The sequence below is a fragment of the Myotis davidii genome, unplaced genomic scaffold, assembly GCF_000327345.1.
Source record: "Myotis davidii unplaced genomic scaffold, ASM32734v1 scaffold132, whole genome shotgun sequence".
In the NCBI taxonomy this organism is placed as follows: domain Eukaryota; kingdom Metazoa; phylum Chordata; class Mammalia; order Chiroptera; family Vespertilionidae; genus Myotis; species Myotis davidii.
The window spans coordinates 3,884,448-3,909,702 of NW_006285258.1; the positions used below are offsets into that span (position 1 = coordinate 3,884,448).

The 25,255-nt window shown below is 40.3% G+C and overlaps 1 protein-coding gene across 1 annotated transcript in view; it reads left to right on the forward strand.

The window, feature by feature from the left end:
* Nucleotides 1-25,255, forward strand: part of CEP152 (centrosomal protein 152kDa) — a 107,267-nt gene that overhangs the window by 17,550 nt on the left and 64,462 nt on the right. Inside the window, exons 3-10 of the mRNA XM_015558951.1 lie at nucleotides 7,986-8,089; nucleotides 8,314-8,386; nucleotides 8,468-8,746; nucleotides 9,995-10,160; nucleotides 13,024-13,164; nucleotides 14,703-14,842; nucleotides 18,279-18,479; nucleotides 23,601-23,748. Of these exons, the coding sequence (XP_015414437.1) occupies nucleotides 7,986-8,089; nucleotides 8,314-8,386; nucleotides 8,468-8,746; nucleotides 9,995-10,160; nucleotides 13,024-13,164; nucleotides 14,703-14,842; nucleotides 18,279-18,479; nucleotides 23,601-23,748 (1,252 nt within the window). The remainder of the gene's footprint in view (nucleotides 1-7,985; nucleotides 8,090-8,313; nucleotides 8,387-8,467; nucleotides 8,747-9,994; nucleotides 10,161-13,023; nucleotides 13,165-14,702; nucleotides 14,843-18,278; nucleotides 18,480-23,600; nucleotides 23,749-25,255) is intronic.

Below are 25,255 nucleotides of genomic sequence, written 5' to 3' on the forward strand. Positions count from 1 at the left end.
GGGTCATGGAAGCCATAGCAGCCTGGCGGCACGGAGCGGGGTGGGGTTGGGGGTGGGGGGTGTCCTGGCCATGGGGGGCCTGCGAGGAGCTCAGGCTGCCAGCTTCATCCCTGGGGAGGAGCAGAGGCTCTGGCCCAGCTGGTTCTGCGAAAACCTCAAGGGTGGGCACCTGGCGGCTCCGAGTGGCTCCTCAGCTTAATTACTTAATCACACCCCGCGAGTAATCAATCAGCCCACAAGTATTTAATCATAGCACGCTAGAGTGAGCCTGCGAGCTGGAGGCGGGCCGGGTGCGAGCTTTTCAGAGAAATTTTTAACTTGGCTCTTAGGTTAGAATGGAGAGTCTGCTTAGTGCATATCCATAAAAGTATTATTTAATAATTCATCTTCTAAAAGATCAGAATCTTTACAGCTGACCAATGAGGTAACCTGTTCACAAGGCATACGATCAGGTAGATTGTCATTTGGGTTCTCCCCAAATGACAGTTTGCTAGTTTACAGGTACTTTATGCAGTGTCACCAGAAACAGCTCTGATATCATTGCGTGATTCTTGATAATAAAATGATGTATGTGTGTACATATTTTGGAGCTGGTGGTTTGGGGTAGCAGTACTTAGTAATCTATGCTATCCAGATAATATTTGCTGATGATGGTTCATTTAATGATGAAATATTTGAAACCTGGAAAATGAGCTTGAGTAGAAAGGCAGGTGGTTCAAATAGCAGATGGCAGACAGACCCTTGCACCTGGCAATTCCGATTTGAGGCCCTTTTGGTTTTTCTATGGGTACTCCTCTAATAGGGTAATAAAGCTCAGTTAAGCTTGGTATTGTGCATTTTAGAGATAAGGTTTCCATGGTATAGCCTTTCTTCCACTTTATTTTTTTTTTTACTGCCTGATTTGATATAATTATGGAAGCATTTTGATATTTTGTCCCCAGTAGAGGGAGTTGTAAAGCTACTATTTGTTTACCTTTAATATTATTTGACCTATTTAGTGGAAATTTCTTGTCATCACCCAAGAAAATCAAAGAAACAAATGGCTGAGTATTCATATTTTTCTGATATATTTCTTTAGCAACTTTTTATACTTTATCTAGATTGGGCCTTTGAATGTTTCCCATAACATACAGGTATTTTTCAAGGACTGTTGCAATGGAAACAAACACATTGGACTCTGGCAGCCTGAAGTTTGTATACCAACAGGTAGAAGTAAGTGTCTCCCAGGGATGATTAAATGTCCCGTGGAGGAAAATAGGTGTGGAAATGGAGAGGTTCAGGAAATGGAGTGAGCTCTGGGGCTGTAATTCTCTCTTTTCGTGGGCCTGCCCCTGACCTCCTCTGGGCCTGGGTTGGCTGACCTGTAGGAGAGGTTTGGCCTGGAGGCGCTCCTGTGCTCCTTTCAGGCCTAAAGTTCTCTCTATTATGTGTCGTCTGTAGCGCAGCCGGTCTTTGTCTCATGTTGCCATATTTCTTTTTTCAGAGATGTGACAACCTAGACAAAGTCTTCCCCACTAACATTATAAAATTTACTTTAACTCATAGAATGGATTTTTTTTTGTATCCTGCACAGAATGTAATTTGTCCACTAAAGTTTTAGCTGCCAAGTTATTTGGCTTGTTATGAAGCCCATAGAGGGCCTTTTCAGAGAAGTTTTTTTATTTTTATTTTTTTAAAATATATATTTTATTGATTTTTTTACAGAGAGGAAGGGAGAGGGATAGAGAGTTAGAAACATCGATGAGAGAGAAACATGGATCAGCTGCCTCCTGCACATCCCCCACTAGGGATGTGCCCATAACCGAGGTACATGCCCTTGACCGGAATCGAACCCGGGACCCCTGAGTCCGCAGGCCAATGCTCTATCCACTGAGCCAAACCAGTCAGGGCCAGAGAAGTTTTTAACTTGGCTCTTAGGTTAGAATGGAGAGTCTGCTTAGTGCATATCCATAAAAGTATTATTTAATAATTCATCTTCTAAACGATCAGAATCTTTACAGCCTACTGATGCGGTAACCTGTTTACAAGGCACACGAGTGTTGGCAGTCCATTTGCTGCTTTGCTCTGGGGAGAAGATGTATTGTACAGTTTGTAAGCTGAGAAGTTCTGCTTTCATGAATATTGAGGATCAGAGGCTCTGAATACTGTCTGTTTAGTTAATTTAAGTTCTAAATCCTAACAAAAGGTTTATGTGTTCTCTGTTTTACATTCGCCCTACACGTAGGCTTGTTGGGTGTTCTACATTGGGTGATTGTAAAGTTTTTTATTTTTATTTTCCTGAAGTTCTTTGAGTAAAATGCCCCCTTTTAAAGGAAGGACCAGAATGAAGTAGTAAAGGGAGAGAGGTGTATGGAATCGTTTAAAATGCACTTCAATAGAAGACTTCACAATAGCTATCGCTTTTTCTAGGGAAGGTAACTCTTTTTTTTTTTTTTTAAATATATTTTATTGATTTTTTACAGAGAGGAAGGGAGAGAGATAGAAAGTCAGAAACATCGATGAGAGAGAGACATCGATCAGCTGCCTCCTGCACATCCCCCACTGGGGATGTGCTTGTAACCCAGGTACATGCCTCGACCGGAATCGAACCTGGGACCTTTCAGTCCGCAGGCCGACGCTCTATCCACTGAGCCAAACCGGTTTCGGCGGAAGGTAACTCTTTAATTACTAAACTCAGCTGATTCACAGTAATATCCCACTGAGAAGATGGCATTTGCAGCCAAAAAGCAATTTGACATATTTGGGGAAAGTAGAGTGGAATTAAAGATCTTGTCATTTATAAGGATTGTTATCTTTGCCCTTGAATCTATTTGGCAGTGGGTTGATCTTTAATGAGGAAACTTTATAGTTTCTAAAATTTTCAATTTGGTAACATGCATAAGTTGATCTGGTAATTCTGTGTTTTATGGCACAAGGTTCCATGACCAGAAGCAAAATCCATTTGACAGTGAATATGAGGAGAGCACACCTAAAAAAATGTTTTTTTTTTCCAGTTTTTTCAATTACAGTTGACTTTCACTATTTATTGGTTTCAGCTGTACAACTTAGTGATTAGACATTTATATAACTTATGAAGTGATTCCCCCCCATAAGTCTTAAACCCACCTGACAGCATATGTAAATATTGACTATATTCCACACGCTGTACTTTACATCCCCATGACTATTTTGTAACAACCAAAAATTTGTACTTAAAAAAAAATTTGTATTGATTTCAGAGAGGAAGGGAGAGGAGGAGAGAGATAGAAACATCAATAATGAGAGAGAATCATTGATCGGCTGCCTCCTGCATGCCCCACACTGGGGATCAAGCCCGAAACCCAGGCATGTGCCCTGACCAGGAATGCAACCATGACCTCCTGGTTCATAGGTCAACGCTTAATCACTGAGCCAAGCTGACTGGGCCAATTTGTACTTATTAATTCCTTTACCCTTTTCACCCAGTCCCCCAACCATTCTCCCCTCTGGCAGCCATCAGTCTGTTCTCTGTAACTGTAAGTTTGTTTTTGTTTTGTTTTCTTATTTTGTTCTTTAGATTCCACATATAGGTGAAATTATATGGTATTTGTCTTTGTCTGACTTACTTCACATAGCATAATACCCTCATGTTTTGGCAAATGGTAAGATTATATTATCTTTTATGGTAGAGTAATATTCCATTGTATATATGTACCATGTCTTTATCCATTCATCCTTTGATTGGAGTATTTAATTCATTTGCATTTAAAGTAATTATTGATAGATATATAGTTATTGCCATTTTATTAATTGTTTTTTGATTGGTTTTATAGCTCTTGGCTCATTTCTTAATCTCTTGTTCTTTTCTCTTATATGTTGATAACTTTCTGTAATGTTGTTTTTGAATTCCTTCCTCTTTATTTCTTGTATATCTTTTGTAGATTTTTGGTTTGTGGTTACAATGTGCTGCATATATACCATGCTATATGTATATAGCAGTCTATTTTAAGTTGATGTCTGCTTAAGTTCGAACACATTCTAAAATCACTACCATTTTTTTTCACTCCCTCCATGTTTATGCTTTTGTCATTATTTTTTACTTCTTTTGTGTGGGTGTGTATATGTGTGTATATGTCTCTTGATTTACTGTTGTAATTATGCATGATCTTTCTACTTTTGCCTTTTAACCTTTGTACTAGCTTTAGTGTGGTTGATCCACTGCTTTTTATCTGCTGCTTTTATTAGGGTCAGTGAGAATTTTTTTCTGCATTATTTTCTTATTCACATTTTTTATTTTTTTCTTTCTCTTCTTAAAGAAGTCTCTTTAACAATTCTTGTAATACTGGTTTGGCAGTGATAAATTCCTTCAGGCTTTTCTTGTCTGGGAAGTTCTTTATCTCTAAATGATAACCTTGCTGGGTAGAGTAATCTTGGTTTAAGTCCTTGCTTTTCATCACGTTGAATATTTCATGCTAATCCCTTCTAGCCTGCAAAGTTTCTGTTGAGAAATCAGTTTTATGGGAGCTTCCTTGTAGGTAACAACTACTTTTCTCTTTTAAGATTCTCTCTTTGTTTCTAAACTTTGGGATTTAAATCATGCTATGTCTGGGTGTGGGCCTCTTTAGGTTCATCTTGTTAGTGACTCTCTCTGCTTCCTGGACTTGTGTGTCAATTTCCTTTGCCAACTTAGGGAAGTTTTCCATTGTTATTTCTTCAAATAGATTTTCAATCCCCAGCTCTATATCTTCTCCTTTTGGTACCCCCATAATGTGATTGTTGTTATGCTTGATGTTGTCCAAGAGGTTCCTTAAACTATCCTCTTTTTTTTTAATCCTTTTTTTTGTTTGTTTGTTTCAATTGAGTCTTTTCTTCTACCCAGTCTTCCAAATCACTGAATTGATCCTGTGCTTCATGTAATTTGATGTTGACTCCAAGTAATGTAGCCTTCATTTCAGTTATTTTATTCTTCATTTCTGACTGGTTATTTTTTATTCCCTATCTCTTTGTTAAAGTTTTCACTGAGAGCATTTAGTCTTCCCCTAAGCTCATTGAGCAGCCTTATAACCAGTGTTTTAAACTCTGCATCTGGCAGATTGCTTGCCTCCATTTTTTTTTTTTTTTTTTTTTTTTTTTTTTTGCTTGCATGGTTTCTAAACCTGTTCTTTTATTTGGTACATGCTTTTTGTCTCATTTTGGCTGTCTCTCTAGGTTTATGTTTATTAGGAAGAGCTACTACATCTCTCAGTCTTGGCAGAGTGGCCTTATGTAGCAGTGGTGCAGTCTCCCTCTTTACCTGAGCTTGGTGCTCCAGGATTTTCCCTGGGTCAGTTGTGTGTGCCCTCCTGTTGTAGTTGAGCCTTGATTGCTGTTGGCACATCAGTGAATAGGATTGATGCTTAGGCTGTCTCTGTGAGGACTGGCAGTGATTGTAGTGGACAAGCTGTTGTGGATTTGCTTTAGTGGGGTTCTGGTGCCCAGTGAGTCCACCCTTTGGGTATGTCATCTGTGGCAGTAATTGGGTGGTGCTCTGGTGTGCTCTGAAGCTGGCCACGGGGTGTGTTGGTTCTGGGGTCTCTTGGGGTGGGGCTCTCATGCAAGCCAAGGTCAGGCACTGCCTGTATCTGGCCTGGGGCCAACCTGGTAAGAAGAAGGGTACACTTGGATCCTGGGAAAATGGAAGCCCTGGGGATGGGATTTTGTAACTGAATGAGGACTCACCTCATTTAGCTTCTCTCTGCCCTAAAAGTTGTGGAAGTCAAGGGAATATGCCCCAGCTATGCCGAAGAACTTTAATGGAGAACGTTTCTGAAGGTGAAGGAAACGATTTCAAATGTTAGCTTATATAAAAAAAGTAGTTTATAAGGCTTTAAATACTACAGGGATGATTTTGCTGATTGATAAGTTTACTTACTGATCCAGAAACATTCAGAACTTATTTTTTATACTCAATTAAATTTTCTTCATAGATACCAATTTTGTTAATGCTTTTTCAGTTACACCTGTGGTGTCACAAAGAAAGTTACAAGAGCTCCTTAATTATTGCGTAGTTTTTTCTATCTTTGTGAGGGGAAAATGTACTGTTCAGATGTCCTTGTCAAACTTCCCCTGAATTATAAGGCTATGTACTTGAACCTCACTGAAGATTTAGAAGACAGTATTCTTTCTGTACAGGAGTCCTTACTTGATGTAAGTATAAAATATTTATTTGTTATTTTTCCCCTGTATAATGTGTGGGCATAGTCTTTTTCCTTACAGCAGTGATACATAATTATCGACCTAACAGGTTAGACTATTTAAAAAGACTTCATAGGTGTTTTTTTTTCTTCTTAGTAAGTTTTGTGTTTGTAAAATCACTTTATTTTTCACTTGAGGCTCACATGTAATATACTAACATTTTGATATGTTCTGTTTGGTTTTTAGTATTGTCTCTTTTGTGTTTTTTATTATTTATATCTTTGGATCAGCTCTGAGATGGCTGACTCTGAAAATGATTTTTCAGTAACCTTGCATGGGCAGGTGGCCAATCAGTCAAGGCCTGCCTTATTTATATTAGTGTCAAATAAATTTTCAAATGAAGATAACTTGTCATTGAATAGAATATTTTTCTCTAATAGAAGAATATTTGTAAAGAACCAAATGAATTGAGAAAATCTTTTTTTAAAAAAGCTATCCAGTGAATATTAGAAATATATAAGGGAGTGAGGAAGTATACCTCCCTTCCCACCGCACACACCTATTTTCCATTCCCAAGTTTGATTTCACCAAAACGAACTTAACAATTGGAGCATACCTTTCAGACCTTTCTTAAAATATTTTTATTTAACTTTTACCATATGTATTTAGTTTATGAAAGTTTTTTTATTATAAATGTAATTCTCAGATATGTTTTATAACTACACTTTATTTTTTATTATAATGATAAAGTTGGGAAAATCTGTCATAGGCTAAGAAATGTTTCATTTTCTTCCCCCAGGGTTTTACACAGAGTATTTAATATCTTTAAATTTTACTCATTGCATAATTTTATGGGATTGATTTATGTACTGTGGTGGGCCTCAGTCAACTTATTTATTTAACTGGTGCTTAATTTGAAAGAGAAGGCATCATAAACAGTCTTTTAACTATTTAGTAATATAGTATTTGAATCTGTTACAGTTACTTTGGGATTTGATAATGTATTGGGATTTGAGGGAAAAACATTTACTGATAGATATTAAAATTCAACAGATTAGACCATTCATCTCTTTATCACAGTTTATCTGGAAACTTAAATGAATTTATTCTATATCTAGTTTTTATAGTGAGAATGCTAAAGATAAGAGTTTTCTAGAAAAAAAAATTGGAGATCAAAGTCAGATGCTTTTATTGTTAGTTTTCGAGTTATGCTTTTGAGAGTGCAACCTGTAGAAACCTGAATCTTACATCTCTTTTTACTCAAATGTTTTACAACAGCGGAATATTGCATATCTTTTCATCATTGGGATTAGATGGCTGTCTACTAATGAATCACTCCCTAGGAGGTTTTTGTCACGTTTTTAGAGGGATTAATAGGGCTTCTAGGCCACCTGCTTCTTTTTCTGCTGTTCTCACCACCTGGGCGAAGCCAGTCTGGCAGTTCAGATTTCCTGCAGGAAGTCTGGTTATCAAGTCCCCAAGCCTGGTTTCTGGTAGAATAGGATTCTGAGACTCACATCTACCCTGCGGTAACCTAATAGTGATTGTACCCTTATTACGACGTGCTGTGTTTCCAGAAAGAAGTTTTAAAGTTCTAATGCAATGTTATGTGTGTGAAAATCCAAAACCTTTGTAGAAAAAAATAAAGCCTTCTAATATAAATCCTGAACTGATCTATTCCCCTTTCCCAAGGTGAAATGGTGAAAGTAATTGGTGAGGAATTGGTGACATTATTAAATGTAGAAATTAGGAATGTCTTTGACTTCTGCAGTTGATTACTTGGTCCAGGGTAGCTTTGGTTTGGCATTTTGATCTAAGTCAGTGTGCTATTGACGCCGACTCTCCTGTCTCAGTTGCAGCAGTTACTCACAGACCTGCCCCATGATATGCTGGATGACGACCTGTCCTCCCCCGAGCTCCACTCCTCGGACTGCAGTGAGGACGACACAGAGAGACGGTAAGGGCGCGAATCATCTTCATATGTGTATTGCATTCTGTGAGTGTCCATCTTTTGATTCTCTGCAGCTTATAGCAATGTATGTGATTATAAAATTGTGGACTAATTCTTAAGCTTGTAGGTAAAGGTTGGAGGGAAAACATATTAAAATCTTGGGGTTCTTTGTGATAGCTGCGTCCAAAAAAATGATAAGCTCTAAATCTAAAGTGTCGATTTTTTTCAAGACCTCATCGTTCTGAGCAATTGGAGGTGAACTGGAATGACCATCAGGTGCTGCCTAGATCTAAAAGTGCAAACGTGAGTATCTGGTGTGATAATGATTTTGATGAGGGTGGGACTAGATCTTAGTGCTTTTGTCTTACTCTTGTTATCTAATAGGACTATAATGAGATTCGGGATACATATATGGGAGAGAAAATCGGCAATGGCTGGGAAGAGAATCCAAGTAAGAGTGAAGAGCAGCATCCTGGGTACCATCCCGAAGAAGGTGGAGATGAAGGCGGAAGGGGTTACAGTCCTCCGAGTAAATATGAGCAGACTGATTTATATCACCTTCCTGAAGACTTTAGGCCATTTACCAATGGTCAGAAGCAGGAATTTAATAATCAGCCAGCCAATGTAATTAAATTTTCAGATCCTCAAAGGAATCATTTTCAGGTATTATAAGAACTTGACTTTTAAGAATTTGCTTAAATGTGCCCACACACGTGTCTGTTTAAGGAATGTATATAAGTACAAGGATAAGATTTACAAGTATAAACGATTTTGAGAGTGCATTTATTCAGGCTCATGCTGAATTAGTCATGCTGGTTTCTGTTTACAATCTAACGAAATCATGATCTTAATTCAGAATTTTAAAATATCATAGAGGCTTTATGGAGACAGTTAATTAAACATTAAGAATTAAGCTTGTCAAAGAATAATAGTCCTCATTTACTGCTGTTTCAGGCTTCTACCACTTCACTATGCTTTAGTGAGAAGCTGTGTTCAGATATCTTGATATAGCTTTTTATTTTTTTTAATATATTGATTTTAGAGAGAGGAACGGAGAAAGACATCAGTTTGTTATTCAACTTATTTATGCATTTATTGGTTGATTCTTGTGTGTGCCCTGACCTGGGATTGAACCCACAACCTTGTCATATAGGGATGATGCGCTAACCAACTGAGCTACCTGGCCAAAGCTGATACAGTTTTAAAGCAGTAAACCTATTTATTTAATTATCGTGACCACACTTATAACACATTTTAGTTCAAACACTTCAAAGCTGATACCTGTTTTGTGATAATAATGGCAGTAAATGGGATGAATGTGAAGGAAAATTATTTTTTTATTTTGTTTTACTTAACCCTGTCAGAGTTTAATGAAGTAGCACCTTAGGATATAGTTAGCTGTTTCTTAGACTTTCTTAATGAATATGAATGCCTCATTTTGCCAGTATCTATTCTGTGTCCCCCAATGACAGGATGATTTTTTTTTTCTTTTAAAGTGTCATTTTCTCTTCTGTCTCTGTAGAATAGTATTCATTCCACAAAAGTTATTGAACATCTATTACATATGAAGCATTGTATTACATGTTGTTGGATATGTGTATTTCTGTGTTCCCAGGATGTTGGCATCATCTAAATCATTCTTAAATATTTCTTGGCAGTTTTGTTAGAATTCTCCTGTGTTATTTATGGGATTGGCCTGTTATAAGCTCAAAAGTCCAATTAAGACGTGAGAAATTATATTTCATAGACTTTCAGTGTTAAATAACAATAAGTTATTTTAAAGCAAAGATGTCTGTATAAAATTTTAATTGTACCACCATTAAGTTTTGTAACAAAATTAAGGTGATTCGGGTAATTTTTGAGGAAAAGGCCAAATCCTAATTGTCAATGTCACTTATCATCTTATCGTAGCAATTCGGTGCGTCACAAGCTCCCAGTTGTCAAGTGTTGGAACCGTATACAGTGGTATATAAACCTTACCAGCCTCCTGCTCAGCACGGTGACTCACCAGCCCAGGAGATAGCAGGAGGTGACACATTTGAAGGCCTGCAACAACAATTCTTAGGAGCTAATGAAAGTATGTCTCGGGTTTATATTTTTTAATGATTGGAGAATGTTAAACATGTTATGTGTGTTCAAGAATTATTTCTTTTTTTAAATATAGTGATTGAATTGTGGTTGGTTTTTAAAAAGAGCCCTTATTGTTGGTGATATAGCTGAAGTATTTATGGATAAACAGATATGAAGTCTAGGATTTACTTCAAATAATATGGTGATGGGATTCTTTGTGCTCTTTTTTTCTACCTTCTTATATATTTGAAGTTTTCCATAATAAAAACAAAAATAAAATTTTCTCAATTTTACATTTGAGTCATTGTAATTGGTTCAGATTTTTCATTAGTTTTATAGTTTTCTAACTGAAGTCTAGTTTGGAAAGAGAAATATAGTTTTCCCTTTATTCTAGATTTTTTGTTGTATAGAAATGTCATGTAGTAAATCAGCTATTATCATCTTAATTTTTCCTTTTGATTTTTAGAATTTTAATGTGATAATTAGACAACTCTGATATAAATTACTTTATGTTCAGAATTGAAACTGGACTCCTATCTCAGGTTTAGTCCTGTGGCACTTACCAACATTATTTTTTGGATTGTATATGTATAACTATGAAAATGAGAAAAGTAGCTATGAGAGCATTTTGAGGAGATAAAATACCCAAAACCAAAAATCAAAACGTTTACTTAGACTGACCTGAATTAGTGTTGTCATACATTCAACTTGCATTGTCTACTCTCGGGCATGTGAAAAAGCTAATTGTTGTGCATGTTGAAGAACCATAGTGATTCTAGGGTGTGACAGCCAGTTTTTTGTTTGTTTGCCTTACATTTAAGAAATGGGCTGGTAGGGGGAGGGAGTCACGCTGGATATTGTAGGTTTCCTGGGCTACGGCCAAAGAGAAAGCTGGCCTTCAGGCTCTAGCTCCACATAGGCTCAGGCTCCAGACTCACAGGCTCTCGAGGAGTCAAAGCAAACATGGGGGTGGCCCCTCTTTGTTTATGCCACTGTGGCGTGGCCTGAAGAGATGCGGAAGTGGACAGTGAGTGGCAGAACTGGTTTGGGGATGTGTCCATTAGCCCCACCACAGGGGCCTGAGGTGTAGACGCCTTCAGTTCCCATGGTCAGTTGGTTGTTCTGTATATATAACCTTTTATCATTTTCTTAATCTGCATTTTGTCAAGTTGATTTATTTTTTGTTTACATCAGTTACACATGTGCCTAAATTTGATGGTTGGAGGTTAACTGAGTAACTTAATGGCAGTGCCAGATTTAGTGACTGTGGCTTCTTAGAAACAGTAGTTTAAAAAGATGACCTTGGAGAGAGGTGTGGCTTGTACACTGTGTTTACCCCTGGGCTAGCCCCCCTCTAAGGCCGGAGAGAAATTTAACTCCTAACAAAGTTTTCAGTCTTCAGTTTTTTGTTGTTGTTTTTTTTTTTTTTTTGGGGGGGGGGGAGTGGGTTTAACCATATCTCTTTTTAAAAAGAGGCCTACTTTGTTTGCTAGCAAGTGGGAGCAGTGGTCTAGTAGAAAATGCATTTGTCATTATGTAGTTTTAGCATTATTTTCCTGTGAATCTCCCCCACCCCCCAATCATTTTAAAGTGCTCCCTAATGTGACTTTAATTATTTGTGAAAGAAGTCCTCGAAATCCTTTATTAATCTGTTCATTACGTTATTAATTCACAGTTATGTGCCAGTATAGACATGAATACTATGTAATCCCCACTCCTGCTTATAATAGATATTTTGAGGAGGCTATCTAGAAATGTTTTTAAAAAATGGTTTTATAGAAGCTGATGTACTTATTTTTCAATTTTATGAGGTCATAGAACTCTATTCCATTGTAAGGGTGTCAATGTAAGATATGTCCAAACCTGTGGAGAATTTTTATGAGTTTATTTGAGCCAACTGACGGCACTGCCGGGGAACAGATGCTCCGAGAATGGCAGCTTTGCAGCTTATTTTATGCATTAGAATCAAAGGAGAAGACATAAGGAAGGAGGATGAAATCCAGTGCTGGTAGGTTAAGGGGCTGGGAGAAAGCATAGCAGGAAAAACTCTAGCATTGGATAAGAGGCAAAATGGAGAAACACATACTTTTACCTGGAGGGTACGGGGTAGTTAATTAGATTTGCAGCACATAGAGATGGCCAATGGAGAACAAGCTAGCAGTAGGGTTCTATGGTCTTGTGCTCTGGTGCCTGCAGTTGTACTTCGAGGGGTAGGAAAAGAAAATTACTTTGTTATTTCAAAGCCATATTGTTCTGGATCAGAACAATGGACAGGGTTTCCTTAAGGTAAAGATTGACCTCTACCAACGATGCCATAGGCCTGGGACGTGACTGCCCACTGTGACCTGCCCAGTTTGGATGTGACCAGATCATCTGTGTGGTTACTTTTGGTCACAGAGCTCGTCAGCCTGCCATGTGTTCCCCTGTGCCTCTCAGGTTAATTGCATAGCCTGGCACATTTTCGTATATATTTATTTTTAATTAGCCAAAAGGGTAGTGATGAAGGGTTATACTCTATAAACTAGTGACATTTCAAACTTTTCTGGCAGTGAGCACAGTAAGAAGTACATTTTGTACATTGTGATGGGGTCTACAATACTTATCTAGGTAAATAAGTGTATGTAACTAAAACATACGTTCCACAAAATCACAAAATAGTACTCATTTGTACTACATGATGGACTCTGAGATGTTCTATTATAATGTGTATTTTTTGTTTCTTTAGGAAATGCTAGCCACAGTTCACCGAATTGTTTTCATGATACTCCGATGAGTAGTACCCACAGTTTGGGGAAACGCTGCCCTAAATGACCACAGATTTATATTTTGGTATGCTTTTATCTAATAAATTGTCTTTCATTCCAAATCAGGTTCTCCAGAAAATATGCAGATCATTCAACTTCAGGTTCTTAACAAAGCAAAAGAGAGGCAACTGGACAATTTAGTTGAAAAGTTAAATGAAAGTGAGCGTCAGATCAGGTATCTGAATCACCAGCTTCTGATAATCCAAGGTAAGATGACAGCTGTCACTTACGAGGTGTGCTGGAGCTTAGATATCTTGTTTCCAAGATCCTCATTTTAAATAGGAAGCTCAGCGAGCTGACGTATTTGGTCAGAGGGATCATAGTGAGTCGGTCCGAAGGAAACAGAACCCAGGCCTGTGACACCTTTCTTTGGATGACTTCTCTCCGGAGCAGACTGCTTTGAGGTCCTCATTTCCCCCTGCTTCTTCCTCCTCTTCTGTCTGTTAGGCTGTTAGAATAAGTGAACATTATTTAACTATGCGGATGGCATCCTGTCCTGAAAATTGGTTGAGGAATTTATCTTGGATGAAGTGTTACAATACCCAGTGAGACTTGGGATTAGTTGGCAAGATATTTTCTGAGCCTATAAATTAGCATCCTGATTTAATCCAGTGGTTCTCAACCTTGGCTGCACATTAGAATCACCTGGGAATCTTTTTAAAATCCTGATTTCTGGGCCTCATCCTCTGGAAATTCTGTTTCTTTGTTACTAATGTTGTGGCCTCACCCCATAACAAAGAAACAGAATTTCTGGAGGATGAGGCCCAGAAATCAGGATTTTAAAAAGATTCCCAGGTGATTCTAATGTGCAGCCAAGGTTGAGAAACCACTGTTTTAATCCAAGGAAGAGACAGTGACCCTGAACTCCTGCAGGCGTGCCAAGGAGAACATGGAGCCACACCTGGGAAAAGCACACAGAGTAAATACAGATTCAAACTCTAATTGCTTACTCTTCGTGCTTTCTGTAGTTTCGGTCCATGTTGAACGTTTCATTTATAGAATAATTTTGTGACTGCACTCCAGCTCATTTCAAACTTAATTGATAGTGATAAAGTCATCTTTCTGTAGTGATCATACATTTTATGTTGAGAGAAGAATTTGTAGGCTATCATATAAAGTATGGGGGAAGAATTTAAGGTTAGGTGAATTTAAGAGTTCATTGCAAGTATGTATAGAACGTAATTAGTCTTCAGATTCCTTTTTAAAAATATACATATTTTTATTAATTTCCGAGAGGAAGGGAGAGAGAGAGAGAAATATCAGTGATGAGAGAGAATCATTGATAGGCTGCCTCGTGCATGCCCCACACTGGGGATCGAGTCCAAAACCTGACCAGGAATCGAACCATGACCTCCTGGTTTATAGGTCGAAGCTCAACCACTAAGCCATGCTGGCTGGGCCCTCAGATTTCTTTTCTGATTAACGGTTTTGTCATATCTGTGTAGCTTCTCAAATAAATAGATGCTGAAGTCATTGTTAGGAAATCTTTTGGTCCCCAAAGGGATACAATCAGATTTTTGAAGGAAGAGGTTCTGGTTCTCTAAATTTTTTTGGTGTCACTCAGGCATTCATTTTTGGAGCTTTTCTGTTTTTCTCTAAATCAGCTTTAGCTGATTTGTTATCTGAATTAAATTGAATGCAACAACTTTTATATGTGATATAGACCTGATATTTGATAGAGATTGTGACAATTGGAGTCCCTTTACAGTAACATATTATTCCTATAAACATTTTTAATGTCCTAGATGAAAAGGATGGTTTGGCCCTCAGCCTTCGAGAATCACAGAAACTCTTTCAGAATGGAAAAGAAAGAGAGATACAGCTTGAAGCACAAATCAAAGCGCTGGAGACCCAAATACAAGCATTAAAAGTCAAGGAAGAACAGGTAAACATTTTAACTATTTATGAAAAATTTAGTCACTTAACTTTTGGTATGGTAGGACTACATTTAGAAGAACTTTGAAGTTCATACTTTCTTCCACCGCAAGCCTGCTATTCTTTTCCTTACTTCGGAGGCATGGTGCTCCCCTCCACCCAGCCATCTGCACATCAGACATCAGGAAGAAACCCCAGCTTCTCTGTTCCCCTTCATCTGCTACATTCTGTTGAGTCTCCTCATTTCTGTTCACAAGTCCTCAATTTGGGATTTTATCTATTGCAAAATTCTCTTACTAGTCTCTATTCTTTTATCCCTTCTCCAAATTCTCTCTTATGGCCATCTGGTTAATCTTTCTAAAGTACAGTTCTGATTATGTTTTTCCCTTGCCTGTCTCTTCTCTTACTCTCACACTCAAGTCTGTTTGTTGTTTTCGATGCTTGTACATGGACAAAACTTTCCACGGCACGCTGCTATTTGATTACCAAGTCCCTGCTCACAGGTTTTCTTTTTCCATGTCTCCCCTGCTTTCCTCCCCAAACCAACACCAAGCAATTCTCAGACACAAGCTGGAGGTCCAGGAATTCATCAATTCTGACACTGTCTTCACCGACTTTAGACACCAGTTGTAATCTGAGGTTGTTACCTGTACTTCTGACTGACTGGCTGTAAATCAGTGGTTCCCTCGACCCCCTCGTTGGGTCCCATTAATTTTCTAGAGAGGCTCACAGAACTCAGAGAAACATCTCTGGGGAGCGGGCCTAAGCCATTGGTTGGATATCCCCCGAGGGCTCCCAGACTGCAAGGGGGTGCAGGTCCGGCTGAGGGTCTCTTCCCGTCACCCCCCTTTGAGTGCACGAATTTTTGTGCACCGGGCCTCTAGTTGGTTTTTTATAAAAGGATATAACTCAGGAATAGCTAGGGGAAGAGAGGCATGGAGTAGGGTATGGGAAAAGGATGTGGAGCTTTCGTGCCCTCTTGACTCTCCCTGCATCTCCACATGTCCACCACCTCAGAAGCTCTGAGAACCCTGTCTGATTGGGTTTTTATGGAGACTTCATTGCCTCGCGTGGTTGATTAAAATCAGACACCTACGATTAATTCAACCTCTAGCTCCTCTACCCACTTTGGAGGTCAGGGGATGGGACTGAAAATTCCAACACAACCAGCCCCGATCCTCAGGTGAAAAGTCAACCTCATTCACGCAACAAGAGACATTTTATCACTCTCAATACTTAGGAAATGCCAAGGTTTTGGGAGCTCTGAGCCAGGGATTGCAGATGAGGACCAAATACATTGGTCATTTGAATGACCAAATATATATTTCTTAGAAATCACAATATTGCAGTAGATTATTTGTATTTAAAAAGTTTTGAAAACTGATAAAGTTATTAGATTAAAAAGTTGAATTTCTTTTTATGTAGTAAAAGGTTATAACTTTGTAATCTTCTGAATTAGAAATTGCATTTATCAGAAATAAAGTAGCATAAATAAAAGAATAAAATTAAAAAAAACTAACAGAATCACCAGGTGTTTTGGTTTCCTATTGCTGCTATAACAGAATACCAAAAACTTAGTGGTTTAAAACAACACAAATTATTATCTTAGAGTTCCAGAGGTCCGACGTCTGGCATGGGTCTCACTGGGCTAAAATTAAGGTCTCAATAGGGCTGTGTTGCTTTTTGGAAGCTCTATAGTGTTAGTGGTAGGGAGATCCCCTCATCCCCACCAGTTGCTGGGGGAAGTGGGCTTCTTGGGGTGCCACTGGAATAAGAATTTCCAGAGGTCCCCATGGGAAGCTGAGACATTGTAAAAAGCTTTATTTCTGTGGGGTTACCCCCCTGAGTTTCCAAGGTCCCATTTCCCTCTGGCCCATCATAGAAGAAGTGTAGCTGTGACGTCAGAAGGGCTAGAATGAAAGCCGTTGCCCAGAGTTTTCATCCCATGTTGGAACAGTGTCCAGTCCAGCATTAAACCAGCTTAGTTTGTGTTCCCAGCTGCAGCCCAGCAGTCCACTGCGTGTGGGGTCCCGAGGGCCACATGGCTATGGAGGGAACATGGGCAGGAGCAAAGCCAAAGAGACCAGAGAGCCAAGAGCCAAGAGAGAGAGCGCCTTTGTCTAGGGCCGTGGTCGGCAAACAGTGGCTTGCGAGCCACATGTGGCTCTTTGGCCCTTGAGTGTGGCTCTTCCACAAAATACCACGTGCGGGCGCACACATACTGTGTGATTGAAATTTCATGGCCCATGCGCAGAAGTTGGTATATTGTGGAAGAGCCACACTGAAGGGGCCAGAGAGCCGCATGTGGCTCGCGAGCCGCGGTTTGCCGAGCCGCAGTTTTCCGACCACTAGTCTAGGGGATTATGTATTCCCAAATGTTTGCGGGCTTGCAGTAGCCCTGCCTCCTTTGTCCAGTGACTTCTGTTCCCAGGTTTGACTGATGGGCACCTTCCCTAGGTCACCCCAACTTCACTGCCCACGTGCCTATCCTCCCTTTGTTCAGTCCCTTCCCCTAGTAATCTGCAGGGAATGGGCCAGCAGCTCCCTGGGGAGTGTGAAGTTGCAGCTTCCTGGTGAAGCTGCCCAAGTGACATGCCTATAATGTTCTGGCCTCCCTTTTCCTTCTTTGGTATTCTTAATAACTAGCTAATTAAAACGGTATTAGTGGGATAATCCATTTTCTTGCATTTTTTAGCCTTGAGAGGCTACATGCAAAGGGTGTATGGCCCTTTTCCATCCTCAGAGCCAGCGGTCACTGGTTCTGACCTTTCTGCCTCAGTTTTCCTCATTTAAGGACCATTGTGGATACATTAGGCCCACCCAGATAATCCGGGATAATCTCCTTATTTTAAAGTCATCAGTTTAACAACTTCAGTTCAGTCCGCAACCTCAATTTTCTCTTGCCATGTAACATAAGGTATTCACAAGTTTCAGGAATTAGGACATGGGCATATTTTGGGAGCCAGTATTGAAAGCTATAATTGTACAGTTACAAAATACTGGTATAGTAACTACACCAGTATTTTGTAACTGTACAATTATAGCTTTCAAAACCGTGTTTTTAGTAAGTGACCATTGACAAGTTTCATCAGTCTTTCAAGAAACGGTTGTCATTTTTCTCTGACCTGACAATTGGATTGCCCCCCACACTTGGCTCACAGAACATTGCAAACAGCACTGGGACCGTATAGTTGCCGCAGGTTCCTTGTCTGGTACCCACATTGTCATCTCGGGTAATTCCAGTTTTTTTTCTTTCTTCTCAGTGAATAATGTTTGCAGCCCCTATGGGCCTGGTGGGTCCCAGACAGGGAAGCCTTAAGGAACCAGAACCACTATGGGGAGACCCTTCTCTACTGTCATTAAAGCATGGTTGATTTTGGGAGTTAATGTTTATAAAGAGAGCACAGAGCCACATACAATAAATGGGGCTGTCGTGTGTCTGCTAGATGATTAAGAAGTCCAGGACGACGGAAATGGCCCTGGAAAGCCTGAAGCAGCAGCTGCTGGACCTGCATCACTCCGAGTCCCTGCAGCGCACCCGGGAGCAGCACGAGACCGTCGTGGCGGGCCTCACCAACAAGTATGAGGAGCAAGTGCTGTCCTTACAAAACAAGTTGGATGCTACGGTGGCTGCCCTTAAGGAACAGGTTGGGATGATTTCAAATGAGCCACTGTTGTCAATAAGCAAAGCCGTTCTGTCTTGTAACTGACATTTTGTGGTTCTTCATATAGAAATTTTGGATGTTTGCGGTAGGTTTTTTATTGTAAGTAAAAATATAAAGACAAAGATTTTTTATTTATGCATACTCCCTAAGGCAGGCATGATTTTTGGAAACCCTTCCTGTGGTAGGATGGATTCTCACAGTGCTAGTTGTTTACTTGTAGGGTATCCTAGATAATAAAAGCCTAATATGCTAATTGTCCAGTTGTCAGGTCGGCCGTTCAAGCAATCAAAGTGTAATATGCTAATGATATGCTAAGGCTGCTCAACCACTCGCTATGATGTTCACCGACCACCAGGGGGCAGATGCTCCGACTGGTAGGTTAGCTTGTTGCTGGGGTCTGCCTGATCGGGACTGAGCCGGACACACCCTAGAGCCCTCCCGCAGTCCCTCCCTGGCTAGCCAACCTCCGGTGTCCCTCCCCGGCCCTGATCGTGCACCAGTGGGGTCCCTCTGCCTGGCCTATGCCGTCTCACAATCTGGGACCCCTCGGGGGATGTCATAGAGCCAGTTTCGGCCCAATCCCACAGGCCAGGCTGAGGGACCCCACTGGTGCATGAATTCGTACACCGGGCCTCTAGTTTATACATACTGTCCTGGAATAAACCCAGACTGGAAGGAATGAGTGTTCTGGGAGATGGCTTGAGGGCTGGTCCTGGGAGCTTAACCACTAGAACACCTTTCTTGGGTCTCCCAGCATTTGGTAAGAAGCCCATCATTAAGACTGTCTAGAAATGGTTCTTGAGAGAAGAGTTCATTTTGAGACTAGCATAGTAAACGAGGGGAGTCTGATCTAAAATTATTGAGGTTTGAGACTTGAGCACATTTCACAGTTTTTATTACTGTTGCCCCAAAGGGAGTAGGATGTTGTAAGCTGATGGTGAGTCAGGTGGGGGTTTGCGTGTGCTCCAAAACTCCAGGTAAATCGTTTCAGTGAATAAAATTTCAAAGTGCATTTTCCTTAATGCAGTTTCAGAACTAATTTAACCCAAAGGAAGAGAAGAAGAAAAATAAGATGTGAGTGTATGGAAAATTCCACTACACTTAAAATTTATTCTGATTTGGGTTCTTATTTCTTATTTATACAGCTGACTCTAAAATTTTCCATTATTTAGATAGAGCTATATAAGATTCATTATTGGCAATAATAATTGTTTGTATACCATTTTATTTTATTTTAATGTACATTTATATGAGTTTTTATTTATGTTCATTTTCCTAAATATGTTTTTATTCTTTTTATAGAGAAACTTATTAGGAATTTGACCAGTGTGGAGCATATACAGGGGTGGGGAAAGACAAAGGTTAGGTAAAATTATTGAGAATTTACTTTATATAATATATAGACAAATGGAATTTGAAATACAGTTTTATTAACTTTGTTGTGTGTGGGGAATAACATTAAAGTCAGACGTGGAGAATGGTCCTCCTTGGATGATGAGAGGAGTGGAGTCTGGCGGCTTTTGCATCCTGGGTTACTTGAGGTGTCTCCATTCTCTGCTGCCTTAGACACAGTTACAGGGAGGGCTGGGAGAACTCCTGTGTGTTCAGCTCCTGAGCCCCATCCATTCTCGATTCTCTGCCCCCGTCTGGAGCAGAGAACAAAGTCTTGACTCTGTGCTGAATGGGCTCCGGACCCCTGAACCAGACACTGAAGGTGCTGATTAAGGCCTTTTTTCTGCCGTTACATTCTGTGACTGTTTTGTTGTTGTTCTTAAATAGCATCGCGTAGCACAGCACGGGTATAGGCCTCTGTGTATAATTGCACAACTGCTTTGCAAAGTGCCGATGCCAAAGTGCTTATCGTTGTTTCTTCCTGGGAGTGTTTCATGATGGTGCCCTTTTGTGCTCTCCCTTTGTTGTCAGTAGCCTCAGTAGTGTTTTCAATGAAAGGTCAGTCTATATAATTCCAGAATCGAAATTGAGACTCCTGACTGTAGAGGTGCTGTAAAAATCCACCAGGAGCGAGGGAGATGCCTGTCTGTCATTTGAAAATGCATTGAGTCTCTTCCACACGGAGAGGGTCGATGTAGATTTTCTCACATAACCGGTAGCCATACGTACATACTGCATTTTACCCCTTGCCTGCTTTTTCTTCATAAGGGTTATTACAGAGGGAGCTGCATGTTATTTCCCTTTTGGGTGAACACTTATCTGCTACACTCTGTTCAGCAGATTGAAAAGAAAGGTAAAACAAGTCTTAGAAAGTAGGTAGCAAGGAACAAATAGCTGGGTAATTCAGTAAATGAATACGTTCGCCGGTGTCTGGGTTCCGAGCGGCTCTCATGTAGTTATGACTGTGTGCCATGTACTATGTGTTTGATGTGCACAGTGTTGACAGAGCAGATGCTCACGTGGAGTAAGTGTTCCTGGTTAGAGCGATTCTTACCCTGGCATCCTCTAAGGCAGTCGGGACCAGGCCCCCGGAGATGGATGGATCCTCTGAAACAGCGGAGGAGTTTCCTTTGGGTGTGAGCATCTGCAGTGTTTTTTTAGAAGACCAGGGAGCTTCTTCAGATTGAAAGGTTGAAAATCACCGCTTTATGAAAAACACATTCTTGCTGGGAAGCAACTGCAGTTGTAGATTAATTGCATTATTTCACCTGTTGAGCAAACCCTTATTGAACAACAGCTAAACATCAGGATGTAAACTAGCTTGATGTATATTTAAGTATATTTTGAAAGACAAAATTCAACACGGCGATTGCCTAACTTAGCTCTCTGTGGTACAGCTGGGCTTTTTAAAAATGTCTCTGTAACTAGTATATTTTGAGAAATATATGGCTTGTGAAATTATAATATGACTTTAGTGTTGTCTTTTAGCCACCAGCTTTTCTGGGTAGGAAGGATTGTACACACTCACAACACATTGTAACAGTTCTTGTTACTCTGGCTGAGTTTCTCTAGGTCCTCCCGTGTGACAGAGAAGATGAGAGCAGACGAGCTGCTCGGAGCTCGGAGTGTTCTTCAGCGACAGAACTCGCTCCTGGCCAACTGTCTCCCAGATTCTCTCCACCCTGCCTCTGTATTTCTAATGCATGGAAGTGTCATGGGGGGAATCTCTATCTCCTTTAGGGTCTAAAACCTTTTTTCATTCTGGTCTTGAAATCTTCAGCTTTCAGTGAAGTCAGGGACTTTGATTTCTGTGTCATGATTTTCCCATGATCCCTTTCCTACCTTGCTTTAACATTATATTTAATTTAAACTCATTCTATTGGCTGAGGGACTCTCTCAGACGTGTGTGTGTGTGTGTGTGTGTGTGTGTGTGTGTGTGTGTCTCCTAATCTTCATTTTGGCTATGCCATAGAAATCTGTTCAATTTTATTTGCTTCCACTTGTCTCATTCAGTTTTAAAAGATGTCTGTCTTTGTCTTGAATTGAGTGTTCTCATCACTCATGCTAATCATGGAAAAGATGGAGCCATTCATTTTGTTTTGTTTGTTTTTGGTGTTTAAGTTGCACAGTTTATGAGTGTAATCTGTTTTCCTGAACTTGTCAACAGGAAACTGCGTGATTTAATTGATTAATGCATGGAGGTAAATCATCGCCACAGTCTGCCTTTTGTTTACAATGTTTTTCATATCTACTTTTTTTTTTAAACCAGTTTGCAGTCTCTTGTAAAATCTCGATGACTTCCCCAGCTCATAAACGTTAGTTGTCTCCCCACCCCTTCTTGCACACACGTTCACGCTGTCATTGACTTTAGGGCACTCACTGTGCTTGCGTGGAACTCCGGTGCGTGAGAGCCCTGCTTTCCCAGCTGGCCTGGGGACCAGCAGCGTGGCCAAGAGGCTGGCAGGGTTGGATAAACACGGGCAGTTTCCAGGAGCTCCATTTTGCCCACAAATTCAGAAGAAAAAATTTAAAGCAAACATGGCTACATCATGAGCTCGAACACAAAGTTCACATGAATTGTTAAGCCAAAACAGGAGACTTCAGAGTCCCTTTCCTCTGCTCAGGGGCACTGTCTGTATCCTTTTGAGGTGTGCTTTGGGGTGGTATCCTTAGGGCATTATTAGGCTTGAGGTTTTCCTATGGATCAGGCCCCAAATGCTTTCTGCTTTAAAGCCCTTTCTTGATTTTCCTCTTTCTATTCATTTCTTCAGGTTTTTTTCCAGGGAACTTTAGCCAATTTACCTCTCTGCCTTTCTCATGCTCCTTTGGCCTGGAATTCAGCCTGTGAAGTCCTTTTTGAATGAGAGGTGATGATTTCTCCTACAGGGGCTCGGCACTCCCATGACTCACTACTCCCAAACACACAAACACATTTTTTTTTTAAGAAACTTGAATACATTGTATATGTGCTCTGTATTTATACATCCCCATACAGTTACACACATACATGTGTGCACACATTCATTCTATTTGTTGTTCTTTGTCATTTATTTTTTTATTTTTTATTTTTTTTGTAGTACATACTATGTGTAAGGCACTGCATAGGCACCTGCAAGGAAACTATGAAGACAAATAAGACATGTAAAAGGTAGAAGGAAAAACGCGAGAGAAACAGATCAAGTTTAAAAGGAGTTCAGAAGAGGGAAAGATTATTTTTAGGTGCTCAGAACTGAATGAGCTTTTGGATGCTCAGAGTCGAGTGTGTTTGTCTGTGTCCTTGCTGTCCTGGGGTAGGCATGCTCAGAGTCAGAGTGGCATGCCTGAATGTGTCTGCACACACTTCACTGGCAGTGTAAAGTGCAAATACTAGTAGGAATGTACTGCCTTTCCTTTGGTCTGAATAGGACCTACTTCTAGAACAGCAGTGTCTTGTGAATGTAGAGCAGAAGGCACTTCAGAAATCATGGAATTCAACCTTTGTTAGTGTGATTCCAAAAGGAAAAAACAGACTGAGAAGTTGATGACTCACCTAAGATCCCATGACTTGGTTCGCCTGACTCCCAGTCTTGTGCATTTATCCTTGTAGAGGAGGTGATGTTGCCATGTGATGATTTTATAGTTGACTTAAAACCCAATCATGAATGATCATTGATAGTTTAATACTTAATGACGGATCATAAAAATGACTTCTTGAACACTTTTTCTATTTAGGAAGACATTTGCTGTCATTTGAAAGACAAGGTGAAACAACTGGAAAGGAATCAAGAAGCAACCAAATTAGAAAAGACGGAGATGATTAACAGATTGTCCAGAAGTCTAGAGGAGAGTCAAAAGCAGTGTGCCAACTTGCTGCACTCAGGTGGGTGTCTGAGGCTCTGTGGTCTCCCGGAAGGCTAGTATACTATGCAGAGAGAACATAGGAGCCTTGAATTATAAAGACCCAGAAAAGACAATCAAGATCATTGGTAACAATTTTTTAAACATCGTTACTATGCATGTGTCAGAGCTAGTGCATATTTATTAGATAATTTGGAAAACACAGACAATATAAGGTAGAAAATAACAATAACCAATAATTCTACTGCACAGAGGTAACTGCAGTAGACATTTGAATGTATTTCCTTCAAGTGAAATGAAGGCCACACGCATAGATAATAACCTGCTTTTGAAAATGTACCAAAGCTGAATGTTCAAAAATTGAATAATAAATTACATGTTATAATGTAGAGCCTATCTCTGAAAGCTAACAACGATATGAAATCCTGTTGTATTTTGCTGTTTAGAATTGATCACTGATCATGTAGTTCTGTCATTTTGTGTAACTCCTTTAATTATTTTCCCTCTCACAATGGAATATAGCCACTTTACCTAATCAATTGAAACCAGTGAGTTATAGTTTTTATAATTTTTAAAAAAATCAATCCTCACCAAAGGATATTTTTCCATTGATTTTTAGAGAGAGTGGAAGAGAGAGGGAAAGACAGAGAGAAACATCGATGTGAGAGAAACACATCGATTGGTTGCCTCTGGCCTGGGCCCTGGTGAGAAGCCTCCTACATGCCCCACACTGGGAATTGAGCCCATAACCTGGGCATGTGCCCTGACCAGGAATCGAATGGTGAGCTCCTAGTTTATAGGTCAATGCTCAACCATTGAACCACACTGGGCAGGCTCCATTGATTTTTATAGAGAGTGGAAGGGAAGAAGGGAGGGGGTGGAGAGAGGGGGGGAGAGAGAGAGAGAGAGGGAGAGAGAAACATTGATGTGAGAGAGACACATTGATTGGTTGCCTCCTGCACGCTCCCGGAGGCGATGGGGGAGAGGGGAGCTAGTGGGGGGACCGGATATCGAACCTGCAACCCATTATGTGTCCTTGATCTGATTTCGAACTCATGTCCCTTTGGTCCAGGAGCAGACACTATAGCCACTGAGCACACCATCCAGGACTGTCATTTTTAAGATTTCTTCTATGGTCTCCGTGGTATTAAGTTTGAGAACATGCTTCCTATCATTAGTTTCAGCAGTGTTATGATTTCCTATTCATTTTTACAAAATGACTAGAGGTCCAGTGTACAAAAATTTGTGCACCCGGTGTGTGTGGGGGGGTCCCTCAGCCCGGGCTATGCCCTCTTGCAGTCTGGGACCTCTCGGAGGATGTCCACCTGCTGGCGTAGGCCCGCTCCCTGGGAGATTGGGCCCAAGCTGGCAGTCAGACATCCCTCTGCCAGCCCAGCAGCCCTCGGGGGATGTCCATTTATAAGCAGGGAGCAGACCTAAGCTGCAGTCGGACATCCTTAGTGCTGCTGAGGAGGCGGGAGAGGTGCCCACCACCACCGCTATGCTGGCAGCCGTCAGCCTGGCTTGTG